The sequence below is a fragment of the Misgurnus anguillicaudatus genome, chromosome 3 (assembly GCF_027580225.2).
Source record: "Misgurnus anguillicaudatus chromosome 3, ASM2758022v2, whole genome shotgun sequence".
Taxonomy (NCBI): domain Eukaryota; kingdom Metazoa; phylum Chordata; class Actinopteri; order Cypriniformes; family Cobitidae; genus Misgurnus; species Misgurnus anguillicaudatus.
The window spans coordinates 32,610,146-32,627,307 of NC_073339.2; the positions used below are offsets into that span (position 1 = coordinate 32,610,146).

Below are 17,162 nucleotides of genomic sequence, written 5' to 3' on the forward strand. Positions count from 1 at the left end.
GTTTTAATCCTGTATGTATTTCTTTTTTCTGATGAACACAAAAGAAGATATTTTGACAAATGATGGTAAACACACAGCAGTAAGTGACCATAGACTTCCATAGTAGAAATAAAAAATATGATTGAATTTAATGGGTACGGTCGACTGTTTGCTTGCCATCATTTATAAAAAAAATTCTTAGTCATTTATCACAATAATTCCAAAATATTTTTTTCCTACCATGGAAGTCCATGGTCACTGCTGTGTGTTTACCATCATTTCTTAGGGTATCTTCTTTTGTGTTCATCGGAAAGGATAAGTTCATACAGGTTTACAGCGGCGTGGGGATGAGTGGATGGTCACGGAGTTTTCATTTTAAAGTGAACTATCCCTTTAAACCAGCTAAAATCAGCTACTGCCACCTTAAACCAGCTACCAGCTTATGCTGGTCTTAGCTAGATTTTTTATTTTAAAAATGTATTAATTAGTAAATGCTTAAATTAACATGAACTTAGATTAATAAATGCTGTTTAAGTATCGTTATTTAATAGATCATTTTAGCATTTATTAATTGTTAACAAATACAACCTTATTGTAAAGTGTTACCATATTATCAAATAATAATATTTACTGTGTTAAAATGGGATGCCTATCCTCAAATTTTAGGTGTTATTACGTATTTCGGTTTATAATGCACATTAAAATGCACATGCTTCATACTAAACGATTGAGGTAAATAAATTGATTCACATCCAATACGCGCAGGTTATCTAAGACAAACGCGTTTCCTATTGGCTGTTGATGCCAGAAGTAAAGATCTCACTATCGTCAGTTCATTGCTTCAGCCAATCAGCACGTGACCTATGATCGCACACGTCCGTCTCCTTCTTGTGTTAGCCAATCAGCGCTCAGTTATTACGGGCCTACACTAGTCTCCTCTTGTCTGAGCCAATGGTCATATGTAAATGTGTAATACATTAAAGCGTCCATACTTCAGCAAGGTAGAGGGATAGCTGCTCACAGGTAAGTCAACATAACTCGTGCTGAACTGCATAATGGTGAATGGCGATTTTTATATATTTTAATATATCGACATTTAACTATATTAAAATCGGTTGTATTATTTTCAGTGTTTAACGGAAACTCTTGCGCTATTTCGCATCTAGCTAATGTACGAAATACTGTAAACACGCAGAGAGTTAAATATTAATGTTGGACTGCTGTGCATTTGCGTTGTTTAAGAAATTATATAAGTATGTGTTGTTTAATAAGGGCTTGGGTTAGGTTAACAGTGTTGATACTTACTAATTTAGATAAAAACAAAAGTGATAAACAAATGGTCGCAAACGTAACCTGAATAATATATCGGTAACACGTTACATTGATGTTGATTTGTTACATTGGTTACATTAGTTAGCATGAACTAACAATGAACTGCAGTTATACAGCCTGTACGTCATTCATCTTTGTTAATGTTAATTTCAACAATTACTAATACTTTATTAAAATCTTGTTGACGTTAGTTAATGCACTGTGAACTAACATGAACAAACAAATAAAAGCTTTATTTCTATTAACTAACATTAACAAAGATTAATAAATACTAGAGCTGGGAATAGATTAATCTAGATCAGTGTTTCCCAATCCTGGTCCTCGAGCACCCCCTCCCAAAAAGCTTTAGATGTCTCCTTATTTAACACACCTGATTCAACTTATCAGCCTTCTTCCAAAATGTTAAACATGTCTCTCTAACAAGCTGATGAGTTAAATCAGGCGTGTCCAACAAGGAGACATCCAAAACCCCCTGGGGGGGTGATCGAGGACCAGGATTGGGAAGCACTGATCTAGATTAATCTCATACAAAATAAAAGTAATTTTTTGCATAACATATGAGTTTGTGCTGTGTGTAATTATTATGTATATATAAATACGCACACATTCATTTACATGTGTATATATATTAATTTATATTTATTTTATATCTGATTAATTATTGTAGCTATATTATATTGTAACTTAGCTATATATTTATTATCATAGAACATGGGTGCCAAAATAACATAACAATTATTAGGGAAATATCATATAGTTATGTAAAATGAAAACCGGATATTCAAATATATTTATATCAACTTTGTATATTTGTCTAATTTTCTGTTTATTATTTTATTCTTTATATTTTATTTCCTTAAATCAGATTATTAATTACTGTGCAATCAATGTTAGTTTGTGAAACTTGGATTGAGAGTAAGTTGAATTACAGTTTTTTTTTTTTGCAATTCACTTTTGTGTGCCTCGTTTAATTTCATTGAAATTTAGGATTTAGTTGTGTATAAATTATTGGTTAAGTTGAAACTGAAAAACACATAATTTTAATGTGTGTGTATGTAATAACACTGTCCTGTAAGGTCCAACTCCAAGTGTCTACCTACTTTGAAATAACTAACTGAATCTTATCGATCTTTATTCATTTGTTTATATAGTTTACACAGAGGCCCATTGACTCGCTGTCATGGAGGTGAACGGCACAGTCAACATACTGTCTTCGGCGTACCTGGCCGTTGAATTCGTGGACTCGGTTCTGCCAGCCAATCCGCTGCAGGAACCTCTGAAGCACGCCTGGAACGACATGCTGCAGAACTATAGCAAATTTCAGATCGCCACTTGGGGGTCCCTCATCGTCCATGAACTGATATATTTCATGTTCTGTCTGCCTGGTTTTATCTTTCAGTTCCTCCCCTTCATGCAAAAATATAAGATCCAACCGGTATGTTGATTTTTATGTATTTGTAATACATTTTAATTTCAATTAAAGCTGAACTTTTCTGAACTTTGTTCGTTTTTGCTTGTAGGACAAACCAGAGACATGGGAGAAGCAGTGGAAGTGCTTGAAAATGCTGCTGTTTAATCACTTCTTTATCCAACTACCACTCATCTGTGGGACATATTACTTTACTGAGTTCTTCAGCATTCCTTATGATTGGGACTCTATGCCTCGCTGGTGAGCAGATAAAACTTTTGAGGATTTCATGCTATTTGCACACTGTCTTTCCAAAATGAATATAAAAAGTAAACATGACACATTCAGAGCCATTCACATTGCAATATCAAGTTTCATTGGAGCAGGATTTTGGACGTGTCATTGCTCTGTTGATTTATGGTTAATTTATGAGTTTGAGTGGCCCTTGATTTATTGTTAAAAATCTCTTTTTCCATTTCAGGCCTTATATTTTGGCCCAATGTTTTGGCTGTGCGGTGATTGAGGACACATGGCATTACTTCCTTCACCGAGCTCTACATCACCGCAGAATCTACAAATACATCCATAAAGTCCATCACGACTTCACTGTAAGCTGTTGACAATGAATATGCAAATTAAGGAAAACATTTATCTCTCATCTGCGTAATTTAAGTTAATGATAATTAACCTTGCTGTTCAATCATTTTTTTTCTGTCTTTGTATGTTAGGCTCCTTTTGGCATGCAGGCTGAGTATGCCCACCCTCTCGAGACCATCATTCTGGGAGCAGGATTCTTCATTGGCATCATGATCTTCTGCAATCATGTTGTTATGCTCTGGGCCTGGGTCACTTTCCGTCTGATGGAAACTATTGATGTACACAGGTAAGACCAGCACACGTGTCTTAAATGTTATCATATTAACACAGTCATTATGTTAATGGTACTTTGCACAATTACATTGGCTATTAGGGGGTGGGCACACCAAAGCTTTAAATGTGGCTGAAAATGCCATGCGGACGCAGACTTCCAGCGTTTTTTCAGCCAACTGACAGCTTTTTTCAGCTGAGCGCTTTGGTTGCTGTGAACTTATCAGTCGTTGAATGACCAACGCGGATTGGTTGTTGTGCTTTTTATGCATCCCCTCCTCCGCTGTGATTGGATGGCCGTGTGAGAACTGACATTGACGAGCTGAGCTTTTCACCCAAAGTTGAAAATTTTTCAACTCTCAGACTCTGCAATGAGCACGGAAAAAACACCATGCTGCCTCCTTTTTTGAAAAACTCCCGCTTCCATTGGAAACAATTGAAAACTGTTAAAAGCTGTGTTGTGCACACCCCTGTACTGTTGTTCAGAGAATTAGGGGCCCAGATTCAATGTGATTTGTTTTTAAATAAGTAGTGGTTTGTAAAGTTCAAACATGTTACTCATTCTGGTAAATGTTTATATTTATTTGGTTAATTTAAAGCGGAAAATAGATTTAAGGCAGACTTATCATGAAAATCTGACTTTTTCCATGTTTAAATGCTATAATTGGGTTCCCAGTGCTTCTGTCAGAACAACCCAGTAACTTAGTTTTGGTAAACCATTCTCTGCAAGCATGTAAAAAATTAGGTAATTCAGATTTGGCTCCTCTTGTGATGTTGAAAGTTTTTTTTATTACAATAATACCGCCCCTTAATCTGCATTATCCAACCATGGCACCTTTGCACATTTAGTGCAAAGACAGAGAGTGAGAGGGAACATAATTGACAGCACAATTGAGTTTCAATTTCAACAAACCACCATTATGGTGATTAGTGTTTGCATTTCATCAGCTCATTTGCATTTAAAAGGACACACCCAAAATTGCCAGTTTTTTTCTCAAATCTATAAAGTGGCAATTTTAACATGCTATAGTAAATTATCTATGGGGTATTTTGAGCTAAAACTTCACATACACACTCTGGTAATAACAAAGAGTTATTTTACATCTTAAGAAACTCTCATAAAATGTCTCCTTTAACATTGATGATTTTGTTGATTTGTGGAAAGTGCCGAGTCATTAATTGCAACACTAGGGGGCACTGTGTTATCAATTTATATCAAATTGTGTCATTTTAATTAAATGGGCAAAGATTTTTGTCTGAAGCATTTTTATTGTATTATAATGCTTTAAAGTACTTTTTTTTCTCATCAATTAATTTATATTGTATGCATGTCTTTTTATCATTTGATGTGTTTTTCTTTTGTCCTATGTTTAGTGGCTATGACATTCCTCTGAACCCCCTGCATCTGATTCCATTCTACGCTGGCGCTCGCTTCCATGACTTCCACCACATGAATTTTGTGGGTAACTACGGTTCTACATTCACCTGGTGGGACAAACTCTTCGACACGGATTCCCAGTATTACAAACATTACGGCCATAATAAAGCAGTGAAGACCGACTGATTGACAGAAGTGCACTTACTAAAATATACAGCGGTTTCACCATCATGCAGAAGGATCTGTCTCTCATGGACATCTGTTTGGGCATGTTTCCCCCACACACACCCGCTGTAAAGTATTTCAAATTGGACTGAATTAATTCAGATCAATCAAGGCCACCTTCTCTCACCAATGTGCCTTTTAAAAAGGGAAAACACAACCCCACTGGTCACAGTGGTCCAAAGGACTTTTAGGAATTAAAGGAACAATGACACCCTGTTTTCTGTGCTATCAACAATCTCGTTTAAGTAATGACTTATTATTTCATTCCATTCTTGAAAAGCACTTTACTTTCACCTGAACAAGGACACACTGTCTTAAAATGTTATTTTTTAACGACTTTCTTGTTGCATTAACAAATTTTTCTTTGCAGAATAAGAAAATAAGTAAACATTGTAAAAGTTTGTGACAACCCACTGTAAAATAAATATAATGGACCTTGAACAGAATGTGGAAAAACATTACAAATAAATATAGATTTATATATAATTGAAACCAAAATTGTTTGCATGTTAATTTGACAATGCAAGTTTTTAACTTAGTAAAATTACCAAAAATGTTGGCTTTGTGTCTGTGAGAACTTAGAATTATTTAAAATTAAAATATTAAAAAAAGCATTAAAAAAAGTTACAGCACAATATTTTTTTAGTGTTTGCTTATTGTTGTGGACAATGTGGAGGGCTTTGAAGTAAAAAAAAAACAGTTTTATTTATATAGCATTTTTTCCCCAAATGTTTGTTGTTCCAAAGCAACTTTACATTAAATAAAAACATAGAAAAACAGAAAAGCAAAAAACAACAAAGCATAGCAGTTTAAATATAGTTTAGGATAGATCATTTGCACCAGCAGTACACCAACAACAGTCTATTTAGTTTTAAAATAAATATGCAATGGATTTATTAAAAATATTCCAGTCCAAATTTCCAAATGTATCCAATATATTTCCAATATTTGTCTAGTTTTTTTTTTAAATGCTTGTAAGCATCAATAATAAAATGAATTTACAAATTAAAGAAATAAACAGATTTATTTATTCATGCAAGCAAGCTTGTGTGACTGATGTTAGCATTTAAAACAATGCATATTACGTCAAAAGTTTAAAAAATTATTTATGTATTTTGGTATTTATGTACCAATTGAGTAAACTATATTGATCATGCCTTAGTTTTTAAGCAAATTGGAAAATCTGTTGTGTTGTTTGTTGTAGTTTTTCTGACGGCTTAGCAATTTTGGTTTTATTTTATTCATAATTTTCATTTTTTCATGGCAAAATGTACAGTTTATAGCTACATTTAAGTAGAGAGTGAATGGGTATTTATGAACTCGCTGACTGGGCCCCCTGATAAAGTTGCATAGGGCCCCCAGAAGTCTAGGATCGGCTTTGGATTTACATATGTCCATTTTTCTCTTGTGTCATTACATAAGCCACGCCCATGCAGGGGTAGCACCGTGCGCGTTCACCCACTGTGCGTGTGTAATCTTGTGCTCAAAGCATCGCGCCGCACGTCCGTCATCTCAAGCGCGTTCTCGCTTTTAAACAGGTACACTCGCGCCCCCTCATCTATTCTGCGGGCTTCCTCTGCGCACGACGCTAAAAACGAGAGAGAAGCAGGGAGGAAATAAAGAAAAGATAGATACACGAAAAGAGAGACGGGAGTGATGAAGGTGCGAGCGGCGGTGTTTTGCGGGGCTTGGCTTCTGCTGGCCCTGGCCTCGGGCGGGGATGCTGCGGGCGACGGAGCCATCTCGTTTGAGTACCACCGATATGAGGAGATGCGGAAAGCGCTCGTGTCGGTGTGGCTGCAGTGCCCGTCCATCACCCGCATCTACACGGTGGGCGAGAGTTTCGAACGCAGAGAGCTGTTGGTGCTGGAAATGAGCGACAACCCCGGTATCCATGAACCTGGTGAGAGATGCTTAGCCTACAATAAAGAAAAACCATAAACCTTTTAAACTATGTGTCAATGCTATAATCTTGCTTGACGTAAGTTGTTTTCACCATGTCTATCCAGCCTACATAGAATTTGATCAGGCCATAAATGAAAGCCACAGATCAATAAATGGGGTTCTCATATTACAAGTAGGCTACCCATCCATTTGAATAGTTTTTGTCATTGTATGTTTTATATATGTATTTATATGCCTACCCACGTTTTTTCTCATCAGACATAAGAATTGGGTCTGTTAATGAGAGCACATCTCACACTCATAATTTATAACTGACGCAAAACCAAATCTGCTCTCCTGCCGAACAAACGCATTCACTGAAAGGTGATTTTGAAACAAATAGTAACCATGCAAAATCTCTATTGTTTAAGTTCAACAGTGATTTTGTAAAAGAAACGAGGTTAATCATTTTACATAGGTTTTATTAATCATTTCATGGATGTCCCTGTTGACGGTGATGCGCAGGTGCGCGTCCTCGACAGCAGCTCACTATGCGCGTGGACGCCATTTTGCGAGGATGTAATTGCAGCTCACGCCTGTTACCCAGTCAATGGAATACAGTTAAATACAATAGGTCATTTCTTACATTACATTGTAAATACATATTAGTGACAGAGTAGTACAACATATTAAACAGTTATTTTCTCTAGCAGGCTAAAAATTCTAACATTGACGTCATTATTTCTGTTTATACATTATTTATGCATTTACATGTTATGTCATGACATGTTTACACTGTAAGGTAAAGTGTTGCAAAAAGAACCATGTTTTTTGCTGTGCACATTTATCATGGCTTTTTGATGACCTGGTTGTACACTACATGTTAGGTACAGTCAGGGGTTAAATTGGGATTTGTTATGTGGGGGGGCTCTGCGGGGAGGGGTACTTCAAGCGGTAACATGTTTAATACTGATGATAGCAAAGCCACTGGTGTGTTTCAATGACATTCTGGACCTCTGATAGGATTTGATAAGTTTCAGCTTTAAAGCTGTGCCAGAGGTTGACCCCAAATATTTTATAAAGAGCGTCTGAATTTTAAATGATGCAAATCTATGAGTCTGACACCCTATATGCATTTGTTGCACATGTCATTATGCACAATTGATCAAACTTTAAATGAAGTTAAAAGAATCAACCTCCTTGAATAATTCTAGGCATAAGATAGGCTAAAAAGACTCAAATAAAAAGAAAAGGTACAACACACAGTACTGTATCATCAAAATGTCTTATAAATTAGCCATAGAGATTCCCTATGCTGGTCAGCAGCTAAAACAATCATATAGATTTGTGTAATCAAAATACATTATTTTATTAAACCATAATAGTTATATCCAGTGTCATCCTTAACATAATGTAATTAGATGAGTGACATACATACTTTAATCCTTTACACGTTTGTAGTCTTATGAAGTTTTCTCGACGTGGGCACCATTCTTACCTCTCTCTCTCTGTCTCTGTCTCTCTCTCTCTCTCTCTCTCTCTCTGTCTCTCTCTCTCTCTGTTTCTCTCTCTCTCTCTCGTCAAATGATCCTGTGTGAGAGCGCGTTCTTGAAGTTCTGAGTTTTTTCGCTTAAGTTGCATAACTTGCGCGAAGACGCATTTAAAGGGAAAAGCGCGTGTTTTCGCGGCAATTGCGGCGCCCAATTCGCGTCATTGTCATCGCCCCTTGCAAGGACGCGCCTGGTTGCGTCTTTGCATTGACTTTGTATGTAATCTGCTCGCGCAAATCGTTGAACTTGCGTTGGTGAGTATGCCCCATAATGAATGAAAACGCATTATTCCCTTCGCGTCAGTGCACGCGCACCAGCGCAGCGAGTACACACGCACAAGCGCAGCGGGTACACTGGCAAGAGCACAGCGCGACCTTCAGCCTATGTGCCGGAGCTTAGCCCCGGACGGCCCCGGCCCAATTTAAACCCTGGGTACAGTTACTTTAAGTAATATTCACTTATTTTTCAGTATGTGTTATGTAGGCTAAAAGTAGGATACTATAGCCAAAGTCTTTTGATTCATATACACACAGATTACTTTAGCGTGCTACATTTGGATTTTGAATATAGGCCTACCCATATAGTCCGGAATTAGACAATGGATTCTGATAAATCACTTAACGTCTCACACTGAAAGCTACACAGAAATCCATCAAATATTTAGGAGTAGTTAGTAAAAAGCTTTGGGGATCATTTGTGTCCTGGCTTGAGTACATGGTTTTTTAAAGCTGAATTTGAAGTGTGTACAGTATGATATTGCATACATAGCTTACTTCTCTTGTCTATTAAAAATATTTATGATTGTTTAGGCCTTTTAGAGTTTACTACTGTCCCCTTAGTAACTTTCAATATCAGGGGACTATTTTCGGGCACTGCGCAATATCATCGCGCCTCCTGCAGCCATGTTATGCCAGAAAAATCTTTGATTATTACGCCAGAATGAGAATATAGTTTCTAGCCATATCTGCCTAGAAAATCACAACTTTTAATTTTCTGTTGGTCTTAGTACACGAGAAGAGTCAAGTTTTAAGTAGGAAAAATATCGAAACTCTTTGGCTCTTTTTTAGCACGATGCTAATGGTCTAATCAGATTCAATGGATTGTGCTAAGCTATGCTAAAAGTGGTAGCGCCAGAGATCAGCTGAATGGATTCCAAAACGGTAAAAATCAAATGTTTAACCTTAGGGGAGATGAAAAATTAGCATATTTTCAAAAAAAGGGGAGTGTCCCTTTAATGTAACATGCAAACATTAGAGCATTTAAAGTTGAAGATGCTTATCCAATGCAACATACCAAAGTGAGGAAAACAACAAAGCGATTCATTGTTCAGGCAAAAATAGTGGTAGAATACAATGTTTTAAGAATTGTGTAGAAGGAATAGAGAGGAAGAATTAGATTTTTAAATAATAGTGTGTGCAATCTTTGATATGATTTAAATACAGATGCCAGGCGTTTCTGTTTTTATTGACCATTAAGTTTAGCAAAGCTGATTAAGACTCATGTACAGTTTGTGTTGTGGCTTTCCATGTGTTTGAGGGAGTGTAAACAAGAGCGTGTGATCATATGTGTATTCAAGTGTGAATGCTTGTAGGGGGAAGACTTTTTCCTAAAGGTAGTGCTCCTGTTCCTTAAATAGAACGGTTGGCTTCCCATATGTGTGTTTGCGTAGATATGACTCATTGCATTAAGTCTTTTATTGCTACCAGATGAGTTTCCAGCGCTGCCCACGCCCCGTAACTATTGGCAACCAGCTGCACCTCAGCAGCAGTGTACGGATGCAAGCGAAAGAGAGCAGGATATATCAAAGAGAGGGCCCGCAGTCAGCCGGCTCTGTGCGGCTAATGTCGAGTGTTACGGCTGAGCAGAAATAGCTGTTGCCCTGGAGACAGATCAGCTTAACACCATGAGCCACGCACCTCTCTGTGCTCAGTCAGATGAGGATGAGGAAGAATTAGCATACAGAACCGTCTGCCCCGATGGCTGGGACACGCTCAGAAACAGGCCATCTGGTGCTGTACTGAATGAGCATGCGAGATCACCTATGCTGGTACACTTTTAGAAGAAATGGTCGAAATAAGTTCCCCAGTTGTCACTGGAGAGTATACCCTTTAAAAAGTTCCAAATATGTACCATTATAGGATGTACTTTTGAGATACTACTAATATGAATCTTTGAGATACTAATCAGTAGTAAAATGAAGTCTTTTTGAGCAAAGCTGTACTTTTTGAAAGGATACAGACCTGGGGTGCTTATGAAGAGTAGGGTTCCAAAACGCAATAAATCCATTTTGACTAATTTCGGTAAAAACGTGTTTTCTATGTGACAAGATGAAAAACACTATTTTCTGTTACAAACGTTCACATAGCATCTTTAGGTTATAAAGACATAAAAAATTCAAATCCATTATTTGATTTTCAAAGATTTATAATAAAACTGATTATTTTTTGCACAAAATGCTATAAATCCATGACAAGTTATTTTTTCAAAATGCTATAAATCTATTGAATGAATATATAAATGTGCATTCATCTCTGCCATGATATATTAATTTAGTTGACTAGTGGTATACACTGATTAAAAAAATAAACATTAATGGCATTAATCAAAACACTTACTTTGTCATATTAAGAACACTGTCATTACTGCTGTTATACTTGGGACGTCGTCGGGAACTTTTTTGACAGCGATCAGCTGTAAAATGTTTTGGTCGAAAGTTTTCATTGACTTTGAGTAAAATAATAGAACGTTTTTCATAAGATCCCCTGGGGTCAATGTGTTGGCATGACAAAAGCTTGATGTTGTCGGTAGAGCAAGCACCAGCCAGCTTTTTTCCGTCTCCCGAGTGCCTCTCGCATAAATTATTAGATGTTGATGGCTTACGTTTCTTTCCCGTCACAGAAAACCACCACATGTTTATCAATGCCATCAAAAGCATTATTTTGTTTTTGTTTGTTTGTTGATCACAAGATGAGGAATCCAGGGTACCCTGTATTTAACATGCCGCCATTATTGTTTACAACGTGGAATGGTGCGCTGTGATTTGTTGAGCAGATTTATTGCATTCTGCAGAAAAGGAGGAGTGGCGTTTATTGCTTTTTGGGAAAAAGGTAGAAAAGATGACATAATAACATGGCGGATTTTGTATTTTGTGTAAAATTAAGAATTTTACTTTTAAATACTGACATGATACAATACTGATTTTGGCAGTAACTCATTTTTTTTAAATGGCGCTTTTTGCGTTTTGGAACCAAACTCTTCATATTTTGACCATTTTCTCTGTCAGTGTAGTCAACACATTCACCCATTAGCTTGCTACACAGTCTACATTATTGTAGTAAAGAACAAAAACAAACCCAAAATAGTATGTAGGTGCATACTTATTTACCTTAGCGTTTAGGTGCATACTTACAGTATATCGTAAGTGCAACCCTTTTTTGACATTGAATTGTGACACCCAAGAAATGCAGAGCTTTCAAATTTTGCTCACACAGTAGTTGCAAAAATTGCACATCTTTTATGAATTTAAAATAAAAAGCGAATAAAATATTTAGTTTGACCATGCAAGATTGGCAATTAACGTTTATCTTTGTCTAAACATATCAGAGCCTATTTTATTTGCCATACATGGCCTGTATTAAAGATATCAAGGTTATATTTTCACAGAATGTTCTTAGGATGATTTAATGCAGATATTGTAAATAATAAATAAAATGCTGGGTTTTCACAAGCAGGTCACATTTATTCATAGCTATTTTGTACAGTAAAACATTTCGGTCTATGATGACCATTGATTCTGTATGTAAAACAAACTTTTTGTTATTAAACCCACCATAATTTTTTTAAGTGAAACTGTCGCTCAGATTGTATCCTACAATGCGTGTCATACAGTACCACACAAACGCTATTGAACTGTGTGTGTTTCCACTGGAAAAGTGTGCTGAATCAATTATCTTAAGTTATTGGTCTCCTTTGGTCAACATAGTCATGGAAACCAGGCCTTCAGTGACGTCTCTGTGTGTGTTTGCGTGTGTCTTTGAAACAGACTTGAGTCAAAAGCACACAGTTTCTGTGACTGATTGATGGATGGGTTTAGTTAAAAGGTCTAAAGCCGCAGAAAGAAGGATTTTTCAAAGATTTGAGAGATGAATCAGGAACGAAAATCAGTGTTGATTTTGTTGATGGAAAGATGAGATTGCTTACAGTATTTTATGTAAAGTGATAATGTGAGGTTGTGTTATCAAGTGATTAGGATCAAAAAGATTCAAATAAAATTTCTGTCTCTTTCTCTCTCGCTCTTGCTCTAGCTTATCCTTGCACGACAAGATGAGACAGCATTTTCAGCATTATATTTTTCTTCTTTGGGTTCTCTGTTCTCTCCCTTTGTTTCTGGCAGAAATAGAGAGAGAGAGAAAGAGAGAGAGAGAGAGAGGCCATGAAAGGGCAACAGAAGCAGTTCCATTAAATGTAATGTAAATGTTTCAACAACCCAGCAAATGGGTTTAAACAACCTAGCATTGGGTAATTTTTTTAAACCAGTGGTGTGTTCTGTCCAATATTTAACTTTGGTTAAAAACAACCGAAAACTTTTTAAAGTGTATAGATTCTGAGGTAGAACTTATATGGTGGGTTTTTCTTGAAGTAAACTCAGTAACCATAAGCCTTCATAATATATATTTTTATTATTGGCTCTATAGAGACAGAGCACAGCGCGTCATAACCTGAAAACTACACCCATCGGGGGGGGGGGGGGGGGGGGGGGTAATCCAACCGTCTCCATTGACTTTGTATTGCGAGAGGCCGCCTCCTTGTCATTTCTGGCTTATAACAAAAAAACAGAATGCTGCTGTGTGACAATATGTACAGCTAACAAGCCAAAGATCCCAGAAATAAGTTTTTATAAGCTGTCAAGCCGTAAAACCCAGCTTTTAAGGAGAAAAAAGTGGATAGCCGACTACGTTTCCCCCTAGTGGACGCAGTTCTACTAATAGGAGTACTATGAAAAGTTGCCTGTTTCCACTTTTGTGTCTTTAAACTCTCGTTTTTTGGGGTCGACAGCTTATAAAAACGTATTTACAGATTAAACTTAAAAACAGAATAATACTTAAAAGCTGCTGTGTGGCAAGGTGTACAGCTAACAAGCAAAAAAACCCAGAAATAAGTTTTTATAAGCTGTCAATCTCAAAAAACGAGCGTTGGAGACGGTTGGATAGAGACAGAGCGCAGCGCGTCATAACCTGAAAACCACGCCCACCGGGGGGGAAAGCAATCCAACCGTCTCCATTGACTTTGTATTGCGAGAGGCCGCCTCCTTGTCATTTCTGGCTTATAACAAAAAACTGAATAATGCCTAAAAGCTGCTCTGTGACAATATGTACAGCTAACAAGCCAAAGAACACAGAAATAAGATTTTATAAGCTGTCGAGCCATAAAACCCAGTCTTTATGGAGAATAAAGTGGATCGCCGACTACGTTTCCCCCTATTGGACGCAGTTTTACTAATAGGAGTACTATGAAAAGTTGCCTGTTTCCATTTCTGTGTCTTTAAACGCTCCTTTTTTGAAGTCAGCTTATAAAAACGTATTTTTTTTTTTTTTGGCTTGTTAGATGTACACCTGGTCACACAGCAGCTTTTAGGTATTATTCTGTTTTTAAGTTTAATCTGTAAATACGTTTTAATAAGCTGTCGACCCCAAAAAACGAGCGTTCAAAGACACAAAAATGGATACAGGCAACTTTTCATAGTACTTCTATTAGTAGAACTGCGTCCACTAGGGGGAAACGTAGTCGGCTATCCACTTTTTTCTCCTTAAAAGCTGGGTTTTACGGCTCGACAGCTTATAAAAACTTATTTCTGGGTTCTTTGGCTTGTTGGCTGTACGTGTTGTCGCACAGCAGCTTTTAGGCATTATTCAGTTTTTTGTTGTGGGCCGGGGGTGGCGGGGAGGCGGCTTCTCGCGGTGCGGGGTCGGTGGAGACGGTTGGATTGCGTTCCCCCCGGTGGGCGTGGTTTTCAGGTTTGCATAACTGTGCTCTGTCTCTATAGAGCCTGCAATGACACCCATTGGTCTTACAGTACTGTGCAAAAGTCTTAGGCCACCTTACTACCATTAGATGTGTTGTTTTTTGCAATTATAGTGATCATATATAATTATCTTTATTAGAATACCACCAGAAAATACTATGTGTATGTAGTATTAAAAACAGTATAAAAGTATAAGCTGAAGTGTCAAGTATTTATGGTAAACTCCTCTTCCACTTGACCAATAGCAGGCAGCTGCAGGATCTCTTAAACCTAAAAGAAACTAAATCCTAATTTCTAATTCTAATTGAATGACTTCAGGACTTCAGTCTCCTTAAAAAAGCTCCAGATGTGTTTAGTGCCAAGAAAGGTCACACTAAATACTGACTGATGCCTGAAGAACACATTTAGTTCTGAAAATTGTTTTGTTTTTAATTTTGTGTACATATTTCCTGTATGTTCTGTTTGTATCTTAAAAGAGAGTGAAAATAAATATGGATGGATATTAAAACTTTGCTAAAACAACAAAGCTGGTGATGGTGGCCTAGACTTTTGCACAGTACTGTATATCATTGTGTCTTCAAAGAAAATACATCAAAGCTACATCAAAGTTCCTGGCATTTACTGTATTTATGGTCGATAACTTCATCTATTTCAGTACATACTTTCACAGTATGTGATTTCCGATGCAGGGTTGATATTTTGTGCAGTTGAGCATTGCGTTAACAGATCAAGGGTTTCATTCCCAGGAAACACACATACTGATAAAAAACATGACAGTATATTTAGCAAACACTGTAAGTCACTTTGGATAAAAAACTTGTTAATTAAAAAAAAGACTAAAATATGCACATATTTAATAGCGATAGCAAAACTTCACAGTGCAAGGCTTAGGTTTTTGGCAAGTGACACTGAAGTCTTGTTGATCAGGGATGAAAAGTATGCCAGCAGTTTAAGAGACCTGCAAAAATAATTCCTGATATTGTGAACAGTAATGCGCAGAATTGCCAGTAGTGCATACCGGTGAGACCATCTGAACTGTGTCCTAATAAAAGAGCGCTGTGTGTCTTTAAATGTTTGTGTGATTGAGGCATTCTGTTCTTAATGAGGTTAACAGATGTTGTGTAGTTATTCTTTCTGTTCAAGTGAGAAAAAATGGAATAAGGGATGAGAAAGAAGAGATATAATAGAGATTTGATACAATGTTTTTCCATGTTGATCTTAGTGGAAATGTTTAGAAAGTAAGAGGTCATTTAGGTAAAATTTGGTGATTTACCATCTCTTTGTTTGTCAGTTTCACTGATAGATTAGCAGTTTTTCATAGCTCTAGTCTTCACCTCATCTGTACAACACATGATTTCCTCATCATCATTTGTTACAAGACAACATTGCTTTGTTGAGATAACACAAATAAATACAGGGTTTTTGCGGTTAATGGGTAGTTTGTTCTGCACAATCTGTGTGGGATTTTGCAAACTCAATCTTCTTAATAAACTGATCATTTTATTTTGTAAGATGAGGGGTTTAATATACCTTACAAGGAAATGACACAACAACAAAAAAATCATTGCATTGGTTATGTAATTTACTGCAGTAATACCCAACGTATCACACCCTTATTTCTTGTGCGAAGTACTAGAGATGTTTTGATTCAGTATATCATTTGGCTCCTGTTGTCACATTTAATACTTATATTTAAAGAGCTCAGATACATAAGCCGCTAAATGCCACCTCCGTCAAAAATGAAACAATGAAATTACTAATCGAATGCTCTCTGCATGTTTTATACCTTCATCCAATACTTTAGCTTCAAATCCACTTAATCCTCCTGGCCTCAGACCATTCAGAAATAGCGTTTTGCTCATTTACAAGAAAACATGTCAGATGCATTTAGAGGGCTTTGCATCTGAACTGATCATAAATTGGTTATTATTTATGATTGGATCTTTTGATAAGTGAGTTAGGTTTGTCATTTTAATACACACCCCGAATTAAAGTAAATTAATGAAGTGAATCAAACAATTTTAGTTTAGTTTATATATGACACATCACTGTCAGCATTAGGTATGCTCTGATCGATCGGCCGTAGATCGGTATCAGTCGATCATCCAAATTAAATGACTCAATCGATACTTGCTAAATTTGCCGATCTCACGAACAGATTTACTTTAGGGCTCCTGAATGCAGGAGGATTTGTAGCATTTTTTTGGCATTTTTAGCCAGGAGGAAAAAAAAGTCCTAGAAGGAAAAATATATATATTTTAGCGTAGGGGCTGTTCGCATGTAAAGCAAGACAGGCTATTGCGGCACTAGTATATTACCCAGACGAGTTATGTGAATGCTTTGTTCCGTACAGGCTAACTATTGTGAGATAAGTACATTTACTAGACAAATTATGTGAATGCTTTGTTAAAGAGAAAAGTCTTAAGTTTAGACTTAAAGGGCCCTATTTTAACGTTCTAAGCGCATTGTCTAAAGGGCGTGTCCGAATCCACTTTTGCTAATTTAACGACGGGAAAA

The 17,162-nt window shown here is 36.8% G+C and overlaps 2 protein-coding genes across 2 annotated transcripts in view; both read left to right on the plus strand.

Annotated features, from left to right (window-relative positions):
* The first annotated feature begins 852 nt into the window (after positions 1 to 852).
* Positions 853 to 5,748, plus strand: msmo1 (methylsterol monooxygenase 1). Its single transcript, XM_055205521.2, has 6 exons — positions 853 to 1,002; positions 2,463 to 2,746; positions 2,832 to 2,980; positions 3,201 to 3,327; positions 3,448 to 3,602; positions 4,961 to 5,748. The coding sequence occupies exons 2-6, from the start codon at positions 2,492 to 2,494 to the stop codon at positions 5,148 to 5,150; spliced, it is 876 nt and encodes a 291-aa protein (XP_055061496.1). The 5' UTR covers positions 853 to 1,002; positions 2,463 to 2,491; the 3' UTR covers positions 5,151 to 5,748.
* A 901-nt stretch (positions 5,749 to 6,649) lies between these two features.
* Positions 6,650 to 17,162, plus strand: part of cpe (carboxypeptidase E) — a 48,262-nt gene continuing 37,749 nt past the window's right edge. Inside the window, exon 1 of the mRNA XM_055205520.2 lies at positions 6,650 to 7,092. Coding sequence (XP_055061495.2) covers positions 6,846 to 7,092 — 247 coding nt within the window. The 5' untranslated portion in view covers positions 6,650 to 6,845. The remainder of the gene's footprint in view (positions 7,093 to 17,162) is intronic.

What these genes read in the sequence shown, in the direction of transcription:
- msmo1 (XM_055205521.2), top strand. Translation starts at nt 2,492, where the DNA reads ATGGAGGTGAACGGCACAGTCAACATACTGTCTTCGGCGTACCTGGCC. An exon ending in AAAAATATAAGATCCAACCG is followed by an intron (nt 2,747 to 2,831) that starts GTATGTTGATTT and finishes TTTTGCTTGTAG; the next exon opens with GACAAACCAGAGACATGGGA. An exon ending in TGGGACTCTATGCCTCGCTG is followed by an intron (nt 2,981 to 3,200) that starts GTGAGCAGATAA and finishes TTTCCATTTCAG; the next exon opens with GCCTTATATTTTGGCCCAAT.